Genomic DNA, 13,502 nt, shown 5'->3' on the forward strand with positions numbered 1-13,502 from the left:
TCTACAGCTTGTTTCAGACAGATGCTGAAATGAGGGCCTGCATGAAGGGCCAGTATAAGATAGAAAATTCTTTTTTTGAACTTTGAATCATACAAGGCTGCCATAGAAGAGTCACAGAACTACAATATAGGGCTGGAAATTCAGTTCAGCTCGGGTAGGTAATTTATTTCAGAAGCATTTTGTTTTATATGTGTTAAAATTATCTTTACATCCCAACAGCAATAAATAAGTCCAGTGCTCTGACACAAACATTAAAAATATCCAATATCTGGAGCTATGACGGGACTGTAATAAGCAGGCCAATCATTTCATTTGGCCCACCTACCTGCCTATCTTTGTGCACTCTGCTCGTGCACTTACTGGGCATTAAAATGGGTTTTGGGGCAGTGGCTTCGGACCAAGGCCTGGAGGGAGGGGTGTGATTTTTCAATTGGATACCTTTAAAATTTAACAGTCTCTTGCTAGTTTCTCCATTGTTGCCTACCCCAGCTTTAGGAGTGTATCTGAGGACTGAGGCAGGGATGGATTAGTAAGAGGAAGAGACTGGAGAGACCAAGAAAAACAGGCAATTGGGTGAGAGTCCTTGTATTTCCCCTGAGACGTGATAAGGTCAGTAGCAGGGCAAGAATGTTCTCATGAAATGTTAACACTCAGCCTCACACATACACACACACACACACACACACACACACACACACAAAAAAAAATAAATATCTTTACTTGATTAATGAATGATTTGCATAATCATAAAAGCTGCTCTCACACAGTCACTTAAAACTCATTTGTCAAATCACTTTGCAGCCGTATTTGGCTCCCACTTACACTCTGCAGCAGTCGTCTTTGCACATTACCACAAACAAGCATCATTCACGCATCCACAGACACACACACACACACACAACTCCTCAAGTTTGAGATTTCTGCTTCTACCCCAACACAATGGGAGTGAACAGCAGAGGATCTTTCAAGCAACTATATCAGTCTTGCTCTCAGCAGTTTTTATTTAAACGACTTCCTGCTGCAGAAAGAGGCCCAGCGATAAAGATATGGAGTTTCTTTAATTTTACCTTCACTGTACTGAGGTGGAGGCAGAAATATCAAAAACAGACAAGGTAAACCTAAACTATCAACATGGTTAGATAGTATTTTTTCAATATCAAAGGCCAAAGGTCACACCAACTTTTAAAATGGCAAAATTTAGCAGCGAAATAGGTTTGTTCCCATGGAGTCACTGCTATCAATGGATTCGCTGGAGTTTTTGCAGTTTGTCACAGCTGTTGTAGCTTAATAGGAAAAAGGAACGGTTTGCAGACTGCTGGTTTGGGATTGTTTGAGACTGGTCTAAATTCATCTTTTCAATAAACTATGTGAACTACTTATTTTTTCCTTTTGCTGTAACGCTTTACTGAATGTGCAATTTCTAAAACACTATCCCAGGCAGGAATTAAACACCCAGAACAGAGAAAATGGAAATGCTCTTGGGAGCTAATGTGACTAATTAGCATTATACCAATGCACGGTTATGGTTCAGAGTGTAGCAGCAATATTTAAATATTACTAATGTATGAAATATTAAAAATGGATTTATTTTTGTACGTTTTGCAGTTTGCTGTCCCTAAATTTAACATGTTCTAGGATTGGTTGCCAGTTTCTTAAAATGGTTGCCTAAAAAATACAGCATAAACACACAATAATTAATCAGGCCAGCTTTAGGTACTTGACAGAGTTTGGTGCACATTTCGGCCTGTACCAACAAAGTATTGAAGTTTAACACCCAGCCCTACTAGAGGTAATTGAGAAAATGTGTTTTTGTAGCTTGAGTGAACCAAACCTTTAACCTTTCAATTGTGAACAGAGACAACTTGATGCCATAGCACCCAGCTTCAGTAAAACCTTGAATTATAAACATCAGATTAGACTGGAGTCAAGTACAATCCTGTGTACTGTCATGACACTTTAGTCATTCTAACACATCTTTCATCTTCTGTCTCTGAAGTCAGATGTTTAAGACATTATAGGACAGTTTTAATGTGACGATACATTTTTGAGGTAAGGCAAAAGAAAGCCTGAAAGACAGGTCCAGAGTTCTAGGGCTGAGTATTGAACCTCAGCATATTTTGGTACTGATTGTGAAACATGTCCGTAGCCCCGTAGTAATGACTGCCTGAAAGCTAGTTGTCAGCACGTGACCCAAGTATGGCACTAACTAAACCACGTTCATGAGCAACTGAGCCAAATCCATTCATCTCAGGAGTGGGATGCAGAAAATAAAGTTCCAGAGAAAGTTAAGATTATTTTGTCAAAATACCTTGTCCATGTTGAGTTGACACTTGGACAGTTCCTGATTTCAATTAGAATGTTGCCAATTTTAGATTGTTAGTTCTTAGACAGCTTCTTGCATTTAGGGAAAAGTTAACATTTGACTTCTATCGTAAAATGAAATCCATTATAAATATTTTGCACATCCCTGCACTGACTGTAATTCAAACAATAGCCATATTTTACAAATCCTTTATTATTCTTTTTTCTTTTCATGTCTTATTTTTAATTTTGTATTTATGATTACTTGACCTGCTGTACTTTGTACTCTTTATCTTTATTATAATTTTCTACCTTTCTACCTTTATTGTTATGCACCAGAATACCAAAGTGTATTTGTTGTATGTGTAAATGTAAGGATTTTATAGAAACAAATTCAAAGTAACGATGTGGGGGGGGGGGGACACACTGCATGTATCCTTGCCCTCATGCAGTGTGACCTAAATGATAGGGGTGGGAATCACCAGAGCCCCCACAATACGATATTATCACGATACTTATGTCACGATACGATATTTTTGCGATTTATTGCAATATTGTATCTTTTTCCCAACTTCAAATTGTGTCCCCAAAGCAAAACTTTTTTTTTCGAGTAGACTGAAAAAGCAATTTTATTAGTGCCAAAAAACAAACTTCTCATGTACAATTTATATAATAAAAGATCAATACTTCACTTCGTGTTGCGATACGATATTCCTGTGAAAAATATCGCGATACTAGCTGTATCGATTTTTTTTTTTTTTTTTCCCACCCCTACTAAATGATGGATTGTGGAAGCAAATCAGGTGGTTGCTGTATCTTTTGCATCTCCACATAACAGCAGCTCTGTTATGTTCCAGTCTACACACCAGCACAGTGCTAAATTTACTCTGCTTTGGCGAGACAGAAAACACTAAGAACCATTTGCTCCCAGCTCTCTCTCGGTCTGTCGCTCACATCGAACCTCCTCTGAACCCCATGAGCGCAATGTGGGCATACATGCTCTCCTGCAAGTAGCAGTTAGTGTGTGTAAGTGTGTTTGCTGCGGGTGCGGTGGTCTGGAGCTGCGGAGAAGAGACGGGGTCAGAGTATTTATATTCCAGAACAATCTCTCATTCTTTGTCGCTCACTCACATTCCCCCAGATCAGATTTCTTTTAAATGATGGTGTTGAGACTGACGACATTTTTGAGGTTTTCTCCCAATCTGTTTTTCTTTGCAGAAACGTTGGAAATAGCAGATTCGGTTTTGAGATGGCTGACATGTCACGCACAAACACTTACAGCACAAACACACATTTTAACACACACGCTGGACGCACAATTAAGCTCACATATGTCAACTGACTGCGGTGTGTGATATATATGCTCAGCTGTAAAGTCAGACAGATTATCTAAAGGTTTGTGGAAGCTGAAGAATGTTTGTGTTAGAGCGAGAGGGCTGTATTTTGAGTTAAAAGGGTGATCCTAAAATAACTAGATGGCCTTGTGAAAGTATGCGACGAAGCGAGGGAACAGCAGGCGAGCTGCAGGAAATGATGGATCTGTAGAACTGAAGTGAATATATGTGACTGAAGAGTGAGATGGAATAGACAGAGGGGGTTGCACATTTTAAGCCATGTGTCGTAATAAATGATCTTTACATTATTGGTCACCATTTCAGTCTGAACATCACATCACTCAAAAGTGAGTTCAGACTGAAAATCACATCACTCAAAAGTGAGTTCAGTCTGAACATCACATCACACAAAAGTGAGTTCAGTCTGAACATCACATCACACAAAAGTGAGTTCAGTCTGAACATCACATCACACAAAAGTGAGTTCAGACTGAACATCACATCACACAAAAGTGAGTTCAGACTGAACATCACATCACACAAAAGTGAGTTCAGTCTGAACATCACATCACACAAAAGTGAGTTCAGTCTGAACATCACATCACACAAAAGTGAGTTCAGACTGAACATCACATCACACAAAAGTGAGTTCAGACTGAACATCACATCACACAAAAGTGAGTTCAGTCTGAACATCACATCACACAAAAGTGAGTTCAGACTGAACATCACATCACACAAAAGTGAGTTCAGACTGAACATCACATCACACAAAAGTGAGTTCAGACTGAACATCACATCACACAAAAGTGAGTTCAGACTGAACATCACATCACACAAAAGTGAGTTCAGTCTGAACATCACATCACACAAAAGTGAGTTCAGACTGAACATCACATCACACAAAAGTGAGTTCAGTCTGAACATCACATCACTCAAAAGTGAGTTCAGACTGTTTTTTATACATCAGTAAAATTAAGCTATGATAAGTAAAGGATGAGTAAACATTATCTAGCCCTGTACCTCTGGGGTGTGGAGTACAAGGCATCATAAGATTTGTTATTAATTAATTAATTTTATCAGAATCAGAATCAGCTTTATTGTCAGGTATGTGTACACATACGATTGTACAATGCTCATGATGTCCTTACTCATACAAAAATACCATAACACAATAATAATATAATAAAATAAAATGAGACACAAACTACAGTATAGACAACACTAATATACACACAATGAACAAAACAATATAGACATATTGACAAATAGTACAGTGATCAGAGTGCAAAAGATGCAAGAGTAAACTATTCTCATTATGTACATGTAGAAGGTGGATATGATATACATGTACACATACATGCATACATGTACACAGTGTGATGGAGCATAGTGCAAAGGATGCTGGAAAAAATAGATAAGAGCTATGAGCTTATGACCTGAGGTAGGTGTATTGGTATAGTATAATATATACAATGACATAGTATGAATAGCACTGAAGGTGCTGTTATTTTATTGATCTAGAGCATTACTTGATTTTCTTCTGGAAAAAGGCAAATAACTGCTGGCGCCGTGAAAGCTTTGGAGTGGAATCAATTGTTAGTGTAATAAGTGACTGTAAATATAGTTGAGCTTGAGAGGCAATCCATCACAGTGAATATCATGTCATCTATATTATTTCTTACAATATTGTTGTGTAGTAGCAGATGATTGTAAAGTATGTAATTGAGCTGACATTTGCTTGGGTAAAAAACTCTTGACAGCTCAGACCTTAAACAACTGAAGTAATATTTATCAGGTCATCACTTTCATAATTTTAAATACCTCACACTCACTTGTGTCAGCCGTGTGTATGATCATTCTTAAGCTTTCAACCCATAGAGGTCGGTGCAGCAGTGCTTTTCCTCCCATACAAGATTTAGTGTGAAGCTGCTCTTTAAGAAGTTGAACTTTGCCACCTAATGTCATTTCCAGGATTAGCTTCTTTCAGGAGTTAACGTTCCACACACATTACAACTAGCAGATACTGGTATCTCTCAATCTCCCAGCAGGCTGTGTGGGTGCACTTGCAGTGTATGATGCATCATCAGTGTCATGAGTGGGAGAGGATAGTGTCACATAATTAAACATGTAGGCCAATGTGGGTGGGCACTTTGGTGTTGCCAAATTGTATTCTGAATTGCATTTACAAAGTGTTGAATCCACACGAATACTGAAAGATTACTGGAACACTGCAACAGCTAGGATTTAGATGTAAAGCGTATGTTTGACTCCAATCCATAGTGTACTAAATGGTGTGAATGTTGGTGTGTTTTCAGGTGGAGCAGTCCAAAGTGCTGATTAAGGAAGGAGGGGTTCAACTGACACTCACCATTGTCGATACACCAGGGTTTGGAGATGCAGTGGACAACAGCAACTGGTGAGGAGTGCTGGCATAATCAAAGTGTTAACATGTGAACAGTTAGATCTTACCAAAATCCATATAGGCAAGTCATGCCACTCAGCAGCCATCTTGGCAATGCCGCCGGGCAGCTATTTCAGACTAACAAGACCAGGCTCCTATCTGAATGAATGGGGAGAGCGCCAGATCTGCACTTTCACTGCTCACCGGGACATAAAAACTACATGAATAGAATCAGCAGTAAAATCTAATTAAAATCGCTGAAAAACTTTGACAACTTTGACAACCCCAAAATAAGGTTTAAACAGCGTTTTTCCGAACCAGTTATGCTTCCAGTACGCATGCGTTACTACTACCACACATGAGCAATAGAAGTAAAACAGACCCTTAAGTCAGAGCAACCACACGATTGGGCTTTGGGCTTTCCCTATAGAGTTGTATTGAGGATGTGATTGAGTCTCCTCTATAAAACGTCTCTGATCTTACCAAATGATCATATGTTCTTTATTAACCAACGTCCTCTTTTCTCTGCCTGATGTCTTTTCTCCATCTTCCCAGTTGGCAGCCAGTCATAAATTACATTGACAGTAAGTGCGAGGACTTCCTCAATGCAGAGTCGAGGGTGAACCGCAGATCCATGCCAGACAACAGAGTCCACTGCTGCCTATACTTCATTGCGCCCTCTGGACACGGGTAGGTCTGCATTAGATGAAGGTGTAATAAGGTAGAGTCAAGTATGGTGAGACGAAATGAGGCTATAATGAGATAAATCAATGCCCAATAATGCCTCATTGAGTACCTCAAGCTGAATCGTTTTGGGAGGAGGCCAGGTCAATCTCAAGTATTTAAAGCAAAGGTGAATGATAAATGGCCTGTATATATAAATTTGATGAAGCAAACATTTGCTTATTTACTCATCCTGCACACAAAGAGCAACATTAGCATGTATTTGGAGTTGTGTTTTTGGCCACCTGATGAATGGAAGTCCATTATTCACTCAACTTTAGCTCTGTTTTGGTCACCAAAAATCAACTCCTGAGAAAAATATCTGGCGCTGTAGCTGCGAAATACTCCACTATATTCATCAGCTAATTGCTAACTTTGTCTGTCTGCCATATGGTGCTGGGCAGGTTAGGGCTGTGCCCAGCACCATATGGCGATATAGATCATTTGACGATAGAAAAATGTCTATCATTTACAAATATGCTGTATTGTTTTTGCAAATTCTACACTTTACAGTAATATTTTTGCAAAGGAATGACGCTTTGCACCACAGTAAAGTTAGTTTTAAATTGGTTATAACTTGGATATAGAGAACCTAAGCCCCTCCCCTTCCAGTGGACCACCATGGGACCTTACTTCAAAAAAAGTCTGCACGGATCAGTCTATTGTTGTCTGTTAAATACCCAAAGCTAGAATGTCAAAAAACACTTATGGGGTCAGCTAAATTTCTCTAAGCTAGGACCTGTCTTACCTTTCCCTGTTATATCAACAATGCCCCTTAAGAAATATTCTCAACAGTAGCTATAGCAGCGTGAGAGCTGTGAGTATCACTGTCTGAAGCTGATACGCTTCTCTGGGAGCGTCTTGTCCTCTCATGTTAGCTTTGCAGTCAACATGAGAGTTTAGCTAACATCACAACTTAGCTAACGTTAGTTACATTGCTGTGTTTTTGTTCACTGTACATCATGTTATTGGATTTCTCCAGAATTACATACCTCACCTTTTATGTTGGAAATTCCAACAGTAACTCATGATATTTCATTAAATTTGTTATTTTTTATAAGTTCTGTGCTGCCCTTGCAATGCGATCTCTTGTGCAAAGCTAGACAGCCAGTTAACATTCAAAAGTCCTCCAATAAACACACAAGGCTTGACTTTTATTTCATTTATCAGTTGTTTCCTCTTTTGTTTTGTAAAACTGAAACATTACAGAATAAGAATATAAATCAGTACCCAAAACATGAACATATGCATACAGACATTACATATGATACACATAACAATGTTACTACACAATTCCTATCAAAGTGTAAAACAAGCACTGTAGCCTACTGTATGAAAACACAGTTTACCTACCACAACATCTACAGATGATTGAAAATTATTTATACATCACTTACAGGCACATAGTCTGAGAGGCTGAAGTGTATCAGAAATACAATCAGCAACATGAATCCAGCACTGTCTTTCTTGCCTGTCTGTGTTCAACTGAAGTGTGCTTCACTGAATTATTTACCCTGACCAGTAGAGGGCAGCACCCAGCATGAACCCCTCTAATTTAACTTTTTAAGCTCAGTTTTCTAACTTATTCAACTATTAACTTAACTGTAAAGACAGCACAAGTTCTATGTCGGGATATGTATCGTTATTGTGATATGAAATGATCCTATCAGGATATGAGATTTTAAATCCGATCGCACAGCCCTAGAGCAGGTAGTGGGTTTATTAGAGTATTTGTTGAAAACAGCTTCCTGCTGCGTCTGGAAACTGATTCAAGCAGTGAGGAGAATAAATCAGCAGTAAAGTTATGGGTGATTAAAAAACAATCAACTGAAAGATGCTAAAACGTTGAGGTTAACTACGGTCGGGTGACGGTTCTCTGTGGGTCAGTCACTACGAGAGACCCCTTTCACATTAGAAAGTAGTCATTTGATCCATTGTTAACATAAAATATTGAGTATAGCAGCTTTAAGTTTCTTCCATGGCTATAATTTTATGCAGTATCATAGTTCCAACCTTGAGAAGGAAGACATTCTGTAGCCAGCATTTTAGAAGCAGCATTTGGCAAGTGGGCGGATGGTTTTGTTCTGGTCAAGATGCCCCCTTTTCGAGGCTATTTGTATTCAAATGTGTTATAAACAATAACCAACATTCATCTCTACTGGTCCAAATGACAGTGCTGTGCCAATCAGTAAACCTATGTGACCTATGACCTTTCTTTGCCTTGGAGATCCTCTGCCGGATATGCAAGCTAAAGCTCAAGCAAAAGGGTGTGTGTGTCTATGCCAGCCAGTGCTTGTGACCCACAAAGGTTATATAACCCAGTTCTGCTCATGCTCAGTAGAGTTCTGCTCTCCATCACTGAATCACCCAATCAGAATGGAGGCTCGGAGCAGCTCACAGAGACAGGCCTCTCATCTCAGACAAACACACTCTGTCTCTGTGTGTGTGTGTGTGTGTGTGTGTTTGCATCCCTGAAACATCCCCTGTTTCTCAATATAGCTGCAGCGCCAGACTGAGTTAAAATGTGGAGCTCTGTTTCCACAAAACCCAAGATCCATCAGGCTTACTGATGGTGATCTAAATCATCCCTGGGTTGTTTAAATCTGCAGAGTTGAGTCAGCCAAGTGTTTAAACTTACATTAATGTGCAAATTCTTCACTAGTACCAGCCAGAAAGCGTATGAACGTGTTGCTGTCTGTTGATAAGGCAGTTGGCCTCTTTTCTGTTTTCAGCTTCCCCCTGTAAAACTGCTTTTTTTCTTCTGACAGGCACACATCAAAATCTGATACTTACTGTCACATTTAGCCAGGGACAAGAAGAGGAACAATACACAAGACATCGAAAGTGTGTTTAGAAATGTAAAGAGTAACTATAAATGTTTTTGAGAGTATTGGAAGTGTTTGAGGAGGGATTTCTAGCCACGCACCTTGGCTCAAGGGATGGTTATGCCTGTCGGCCGTTGGGTCCGTCCGTCCACCACTTCGGTCCACAAGCATCCCCATAACTAAAGGATGGATTGACTGGAGCAGATATTCACGCCCACTCGGGATGACAAGCTACAATGCTAAACGTTAGCATTGTCATTACGAGCATGTTAGGATTTAGCTCAAAACAGAGCTGTGCTGTCTCACACAGAGACTAGCTAGCATGGCTGTAGCATAGCCACTTATGTAAGAGGCAAATGATTTTTAACGACTATTATGAATTTTAACAACTTAAAATCATTGAGTGTAGAAGATGTTACTGTGAATTTAGATGTTACTGTGAATTTAGACGTGTCTTTAATTTCTCTGCTGTGATGCTGCAGTCGTTATGTTTATTTGACTGCATTCAGTTTAGACTTGTGTCGGGTTGGAAGTTGTGAGTAATATTACTACTCATTAGACTCATTAGACCTCATTAGATTGCAGCTGTAGGAGGCGCATGTCTTAAAGGGACCTAAAATACATTAATCTGGAAATCAGAGTTTTCTGCCCAGCACAGTGCAGTAAGTGCAAGTGAGTTTGAACATCAGTTTGCTACACTTCTCTGTATTTGACAGCTCTATAAATGTCAATAAAAGGCTGTGGCATGCCCCAATCTTGTATTCCAAGATTGTTGATAGAAATTCAGTCTAACCATTGAGGCACTGACAAGTCACTAAATCTTAGTTATCCATCAGATAATTGTTCTTTTTCTGTCTCTCTGCTGTTATATAGTTTCCTAGCAGACTGTGTACACATTCAAACCTTCTCCCACAGTTGCAGAAATGTAGTTTGCATGCTGCTGCTTCCATATTTTAAATCCTATAAATCCTGCATTAAAAGTAAACTGCATGCTCATGTTTCCAAGCTTAGCCTGTCTGTGGTGTTTTATACCCCAAGAAACCAAAGGGAGAATAAAGGAAAAGTTCCAACAGTCAGTACAACCAGCAGTGAGTGCTGCTAGGTTGATAAATCACTGTCAGTGTGTAAAGACGATTTATGATTTACTGAAAAGAGTAACTTTTTGAGATCACATAAGTGCGTTGACAGTCAGTATCTCATGCAGTCTCCCCCTGCTTAGACCAGACAATCTGACTCCTGTTTTCTCTGGGACTGCATTCCCTCCAGGGCTCCTCTGATCCTGCACTATACACGGGCCTGACCCTGGTCTTACGGTCTCTGTGTCCCTCTGTGAATTAGTGAATCACTTGACAGCTGTTTTGTCGCCCTATTTGTTTTTCTGCATTTGTGGAATGAGTATCTCAGCATCCCCTTTACTCACTCTCATTACACGCAGACACACATGTCCGCACATAGCAGGCATCATTTGAATGTACATATATAAAGATAACTGCATTCATAGGGGTACAACTGGATACAAGTATTCAACCATGTACAGTTATATTTTTACATAAATTTCTCCCATTATGCAGCACATACTCACTTTCCACATACACTGCCCACACTTGCAAACAGCCCACCAACTTCATGCCATATGAGAGCTCTGTTTCTGGCCACACAACTAAATACGAGTCCTACTTGTCATTCAGACAGAGACAGAGAGCCTATGGGAGTATTACAAAGACAATCTGTCATCAGCCCAGCAAGACAGAAGCATTAGTTGTCACCACAGAAGAAGAGCACATAAGACAAAAAGTCAGTCACACTCAACTGGCCTCATTGTGTCTTCTTCTTGGGCTACATGTACATGTTTTGTTTGGCCCCCTGCTGGTGACCCTCTGAACTGCATTCCATTTGGAAAGCTGTGCACTGAGGAAGCCCACTGTGGCATTTTCTTTAGATTCATTCTTGTCAATGAATTATTTGTTCACAGAAATAATGACTTTATGTAGAAAATAAATAGACTTCCGTTGATTTGTTGATGGTTTTGGTGAAATTTGTAGTTCTTATGGTTTTCTTTCTGTCTACCCTTCAGTCTGAAGCCGCTGGACATCGAGTTCATGAAGAGACTCCATGACAAGGTCAACGTCATCCCTCTTATTGCAAAAGCCGACACTCTGACCCCAGAGGAGTGCCAGCTTTTTAAAAAACAGGTATTTGTGTATGGATGTGTCACATCATTGGGATAAGCAGACCTCTGTCTAACCAAGGTTAACAGACAGAACAATTTGTCACACATGTGGGGCTTATTTTACTCATTTTGGGAGGTACACTTATTAGCTTTCTTTCAGAGAGTTAGTTAAATCGATATCGCTCATTTCTATGCGTCATGTATGGAGCTAGAGCTAAGAGGGAATTAGCCTACTCAGCATAAAGACTTGAAACAGGTGGAAACAGCTCGCCTGGCTCTATTCTTAATAAACATCTTTAAAATAAGCATTAAATGTCAAATTATTCCTTTTAAGTGTAAAAGGATTTTAAACCCAAAAGACAAATTAAAATTAGTTTCTTCTGATTACTTTCTCCCTTTGTCAGATTATGAAAGAGATACAGGAGCACAAAATCAAAATTTATGAATTCCCAGACACGGAGGACGACGAGGACAACAAGCTCATCCGAAAGATCAAGGTAATGGACCACACAATCTTGTTAGTCTTCTAAAACTTGATTTAAGTACGGTGATTGTTCTCAGCCGTAAGACAGTTAAATGGAGCCGCAGACAGCCAAAGGTCAGTTTGTCCTTTGGTCAGTGTTCAGCCCCTGCAGCTGCCTCCATCCAATTCCCCCGTGCCTGGCAGCCTAATTGCATAACTGATTACCAGCTTTATAGACAAGCTCATTGAAGAACTTTCACTAGGGATCATCGTCCATGTCACGCCTGCCTGAGTAACTGCTGCCTCTGGCAACAGCCACGAATAGTACCACACGTGAAATAACCCCCCCAATCATTTAGATGTTGGCCATCATTACTGCAGTGAGATTTAGCAGTAAGTAATCCCAGATGCACGCAATTAACTGGAATGAAACCGTGACCAATAAGATATGGAAGAGCAGTCTTTCAAACAGCAGTAAGCAGCAGTCCTTCCAGAAAGAGCCATAAGAACAGTAAAGAAAAAAAAGTCTTTTGTCTTTCCACTCCAGGAGAAGATGCCACTGGCAGTAGTCGGCAGCAACGTGGTAATCGAGGTGAACGGCAAGAAGGTCAGAGGTCGCCAGTACCCGTGGGGCGTGGCAGAAGGTAGGTTCACTCAGGTCCACTGCCGGAAAGGAAGGACATGGCTTTTTGGCATTTTGTGGCCAAACTGAAAGGGCCTAGAAAATAAACTACAAAACGAAGTGTACGCACATTTTGAAAGTTCACGAGGCGCATCGTTTAAGCATTTTCTTCTAAGAAAGACATTTGATGGACAGTGTGTCATTGCACCTTGGTCAGACGATGACAGATGTGAGAGAGAGGAGGACGCATGTTGGCGTTTGAAAGCTGATGTGTTTGAGACTGTCCAGCAGTCACAGTATTATTTCTACAATGATGAATGAAGCATGATATCCCTGAGAGTGTGCGACATAGTGCATGTTTTCCACAATGATCCCCGTATCCACTGAATGTATTAACTACCAGGTAATACAATGACTTGTCAAAATGTACTCTGGACCAAAGTCAAAGTGTTGTCCTGCCACATGGCACAAAATGATTCTAATACACCTGCTGGAGCTTTGAATGATTCTTCTTAAAATAGATTAATTTTAGTAGATGTTTTTTCATTTCATAATTGTTGGACAACAAAAATTAAAAGCCACATTTAAACCATGACTTTAATAAAGTAATGCTCTTCAACATTAGTCTCAGCTAGGGTTCATTTTGGTTTTTGTGTCCAT

General features: G+C 39.9%; 1 protein-coding gene across 2 annotated transcripts in view; it reads left to right on the forward strand.

Annotated features, from left to right (window-relative positions):
* LOC119893432 (septin-7-like) overlaps window positions 1-13,502 on the forward strand; it is a 52,139-nt gene that overhangs the window by 24,537 nt on the left and 14,100 nt on the right. For both annotated transcript variants that reach the window (XM_038705566.1, XM_038705567.1), the window contains exons 4-8: window positions 5,954-6,054; window positions 6,595-6,729; window positions 11,662-11,779; window positions 12,162-12,254; window positions 12,768-12,864. In XM_038705566.1, the coding sequence (XP_038561494.1) occupies window positions 5,954-6,054; window positions 6,595-6,729; window positions 11,662-11,779; window positions 12,162-12,254; window positions 12,768-12,864 (544 nt within the window). The remainder of the gene's footprint in view (window positions 1-5,953; window positions 6,055-6,594; window positions 6,730-11,661; window positions 11,780-12,161; window positions 12,255-12,767; window positions 12,865-13,502) is intronic.

This window comes from Micropterus salmoides, unplaced genomic scaffold, assembly GCF_014851395.1.
Source record: "Micropterus salmoides isolate LMB-PRFRI ecotype aquatic unplaced genomic scaffold, ASM1485139v1 Ms_hic_scaffold_8, whole genome shotgun sequence".
Classification (NCBI taxonomy): domain Eukaryota; kingdom Metazoa; phylum Chordata; class Actinopteri; order Centrarchiformes; family Centrarchidae; genus Micropterus; species Micropterus salmoides.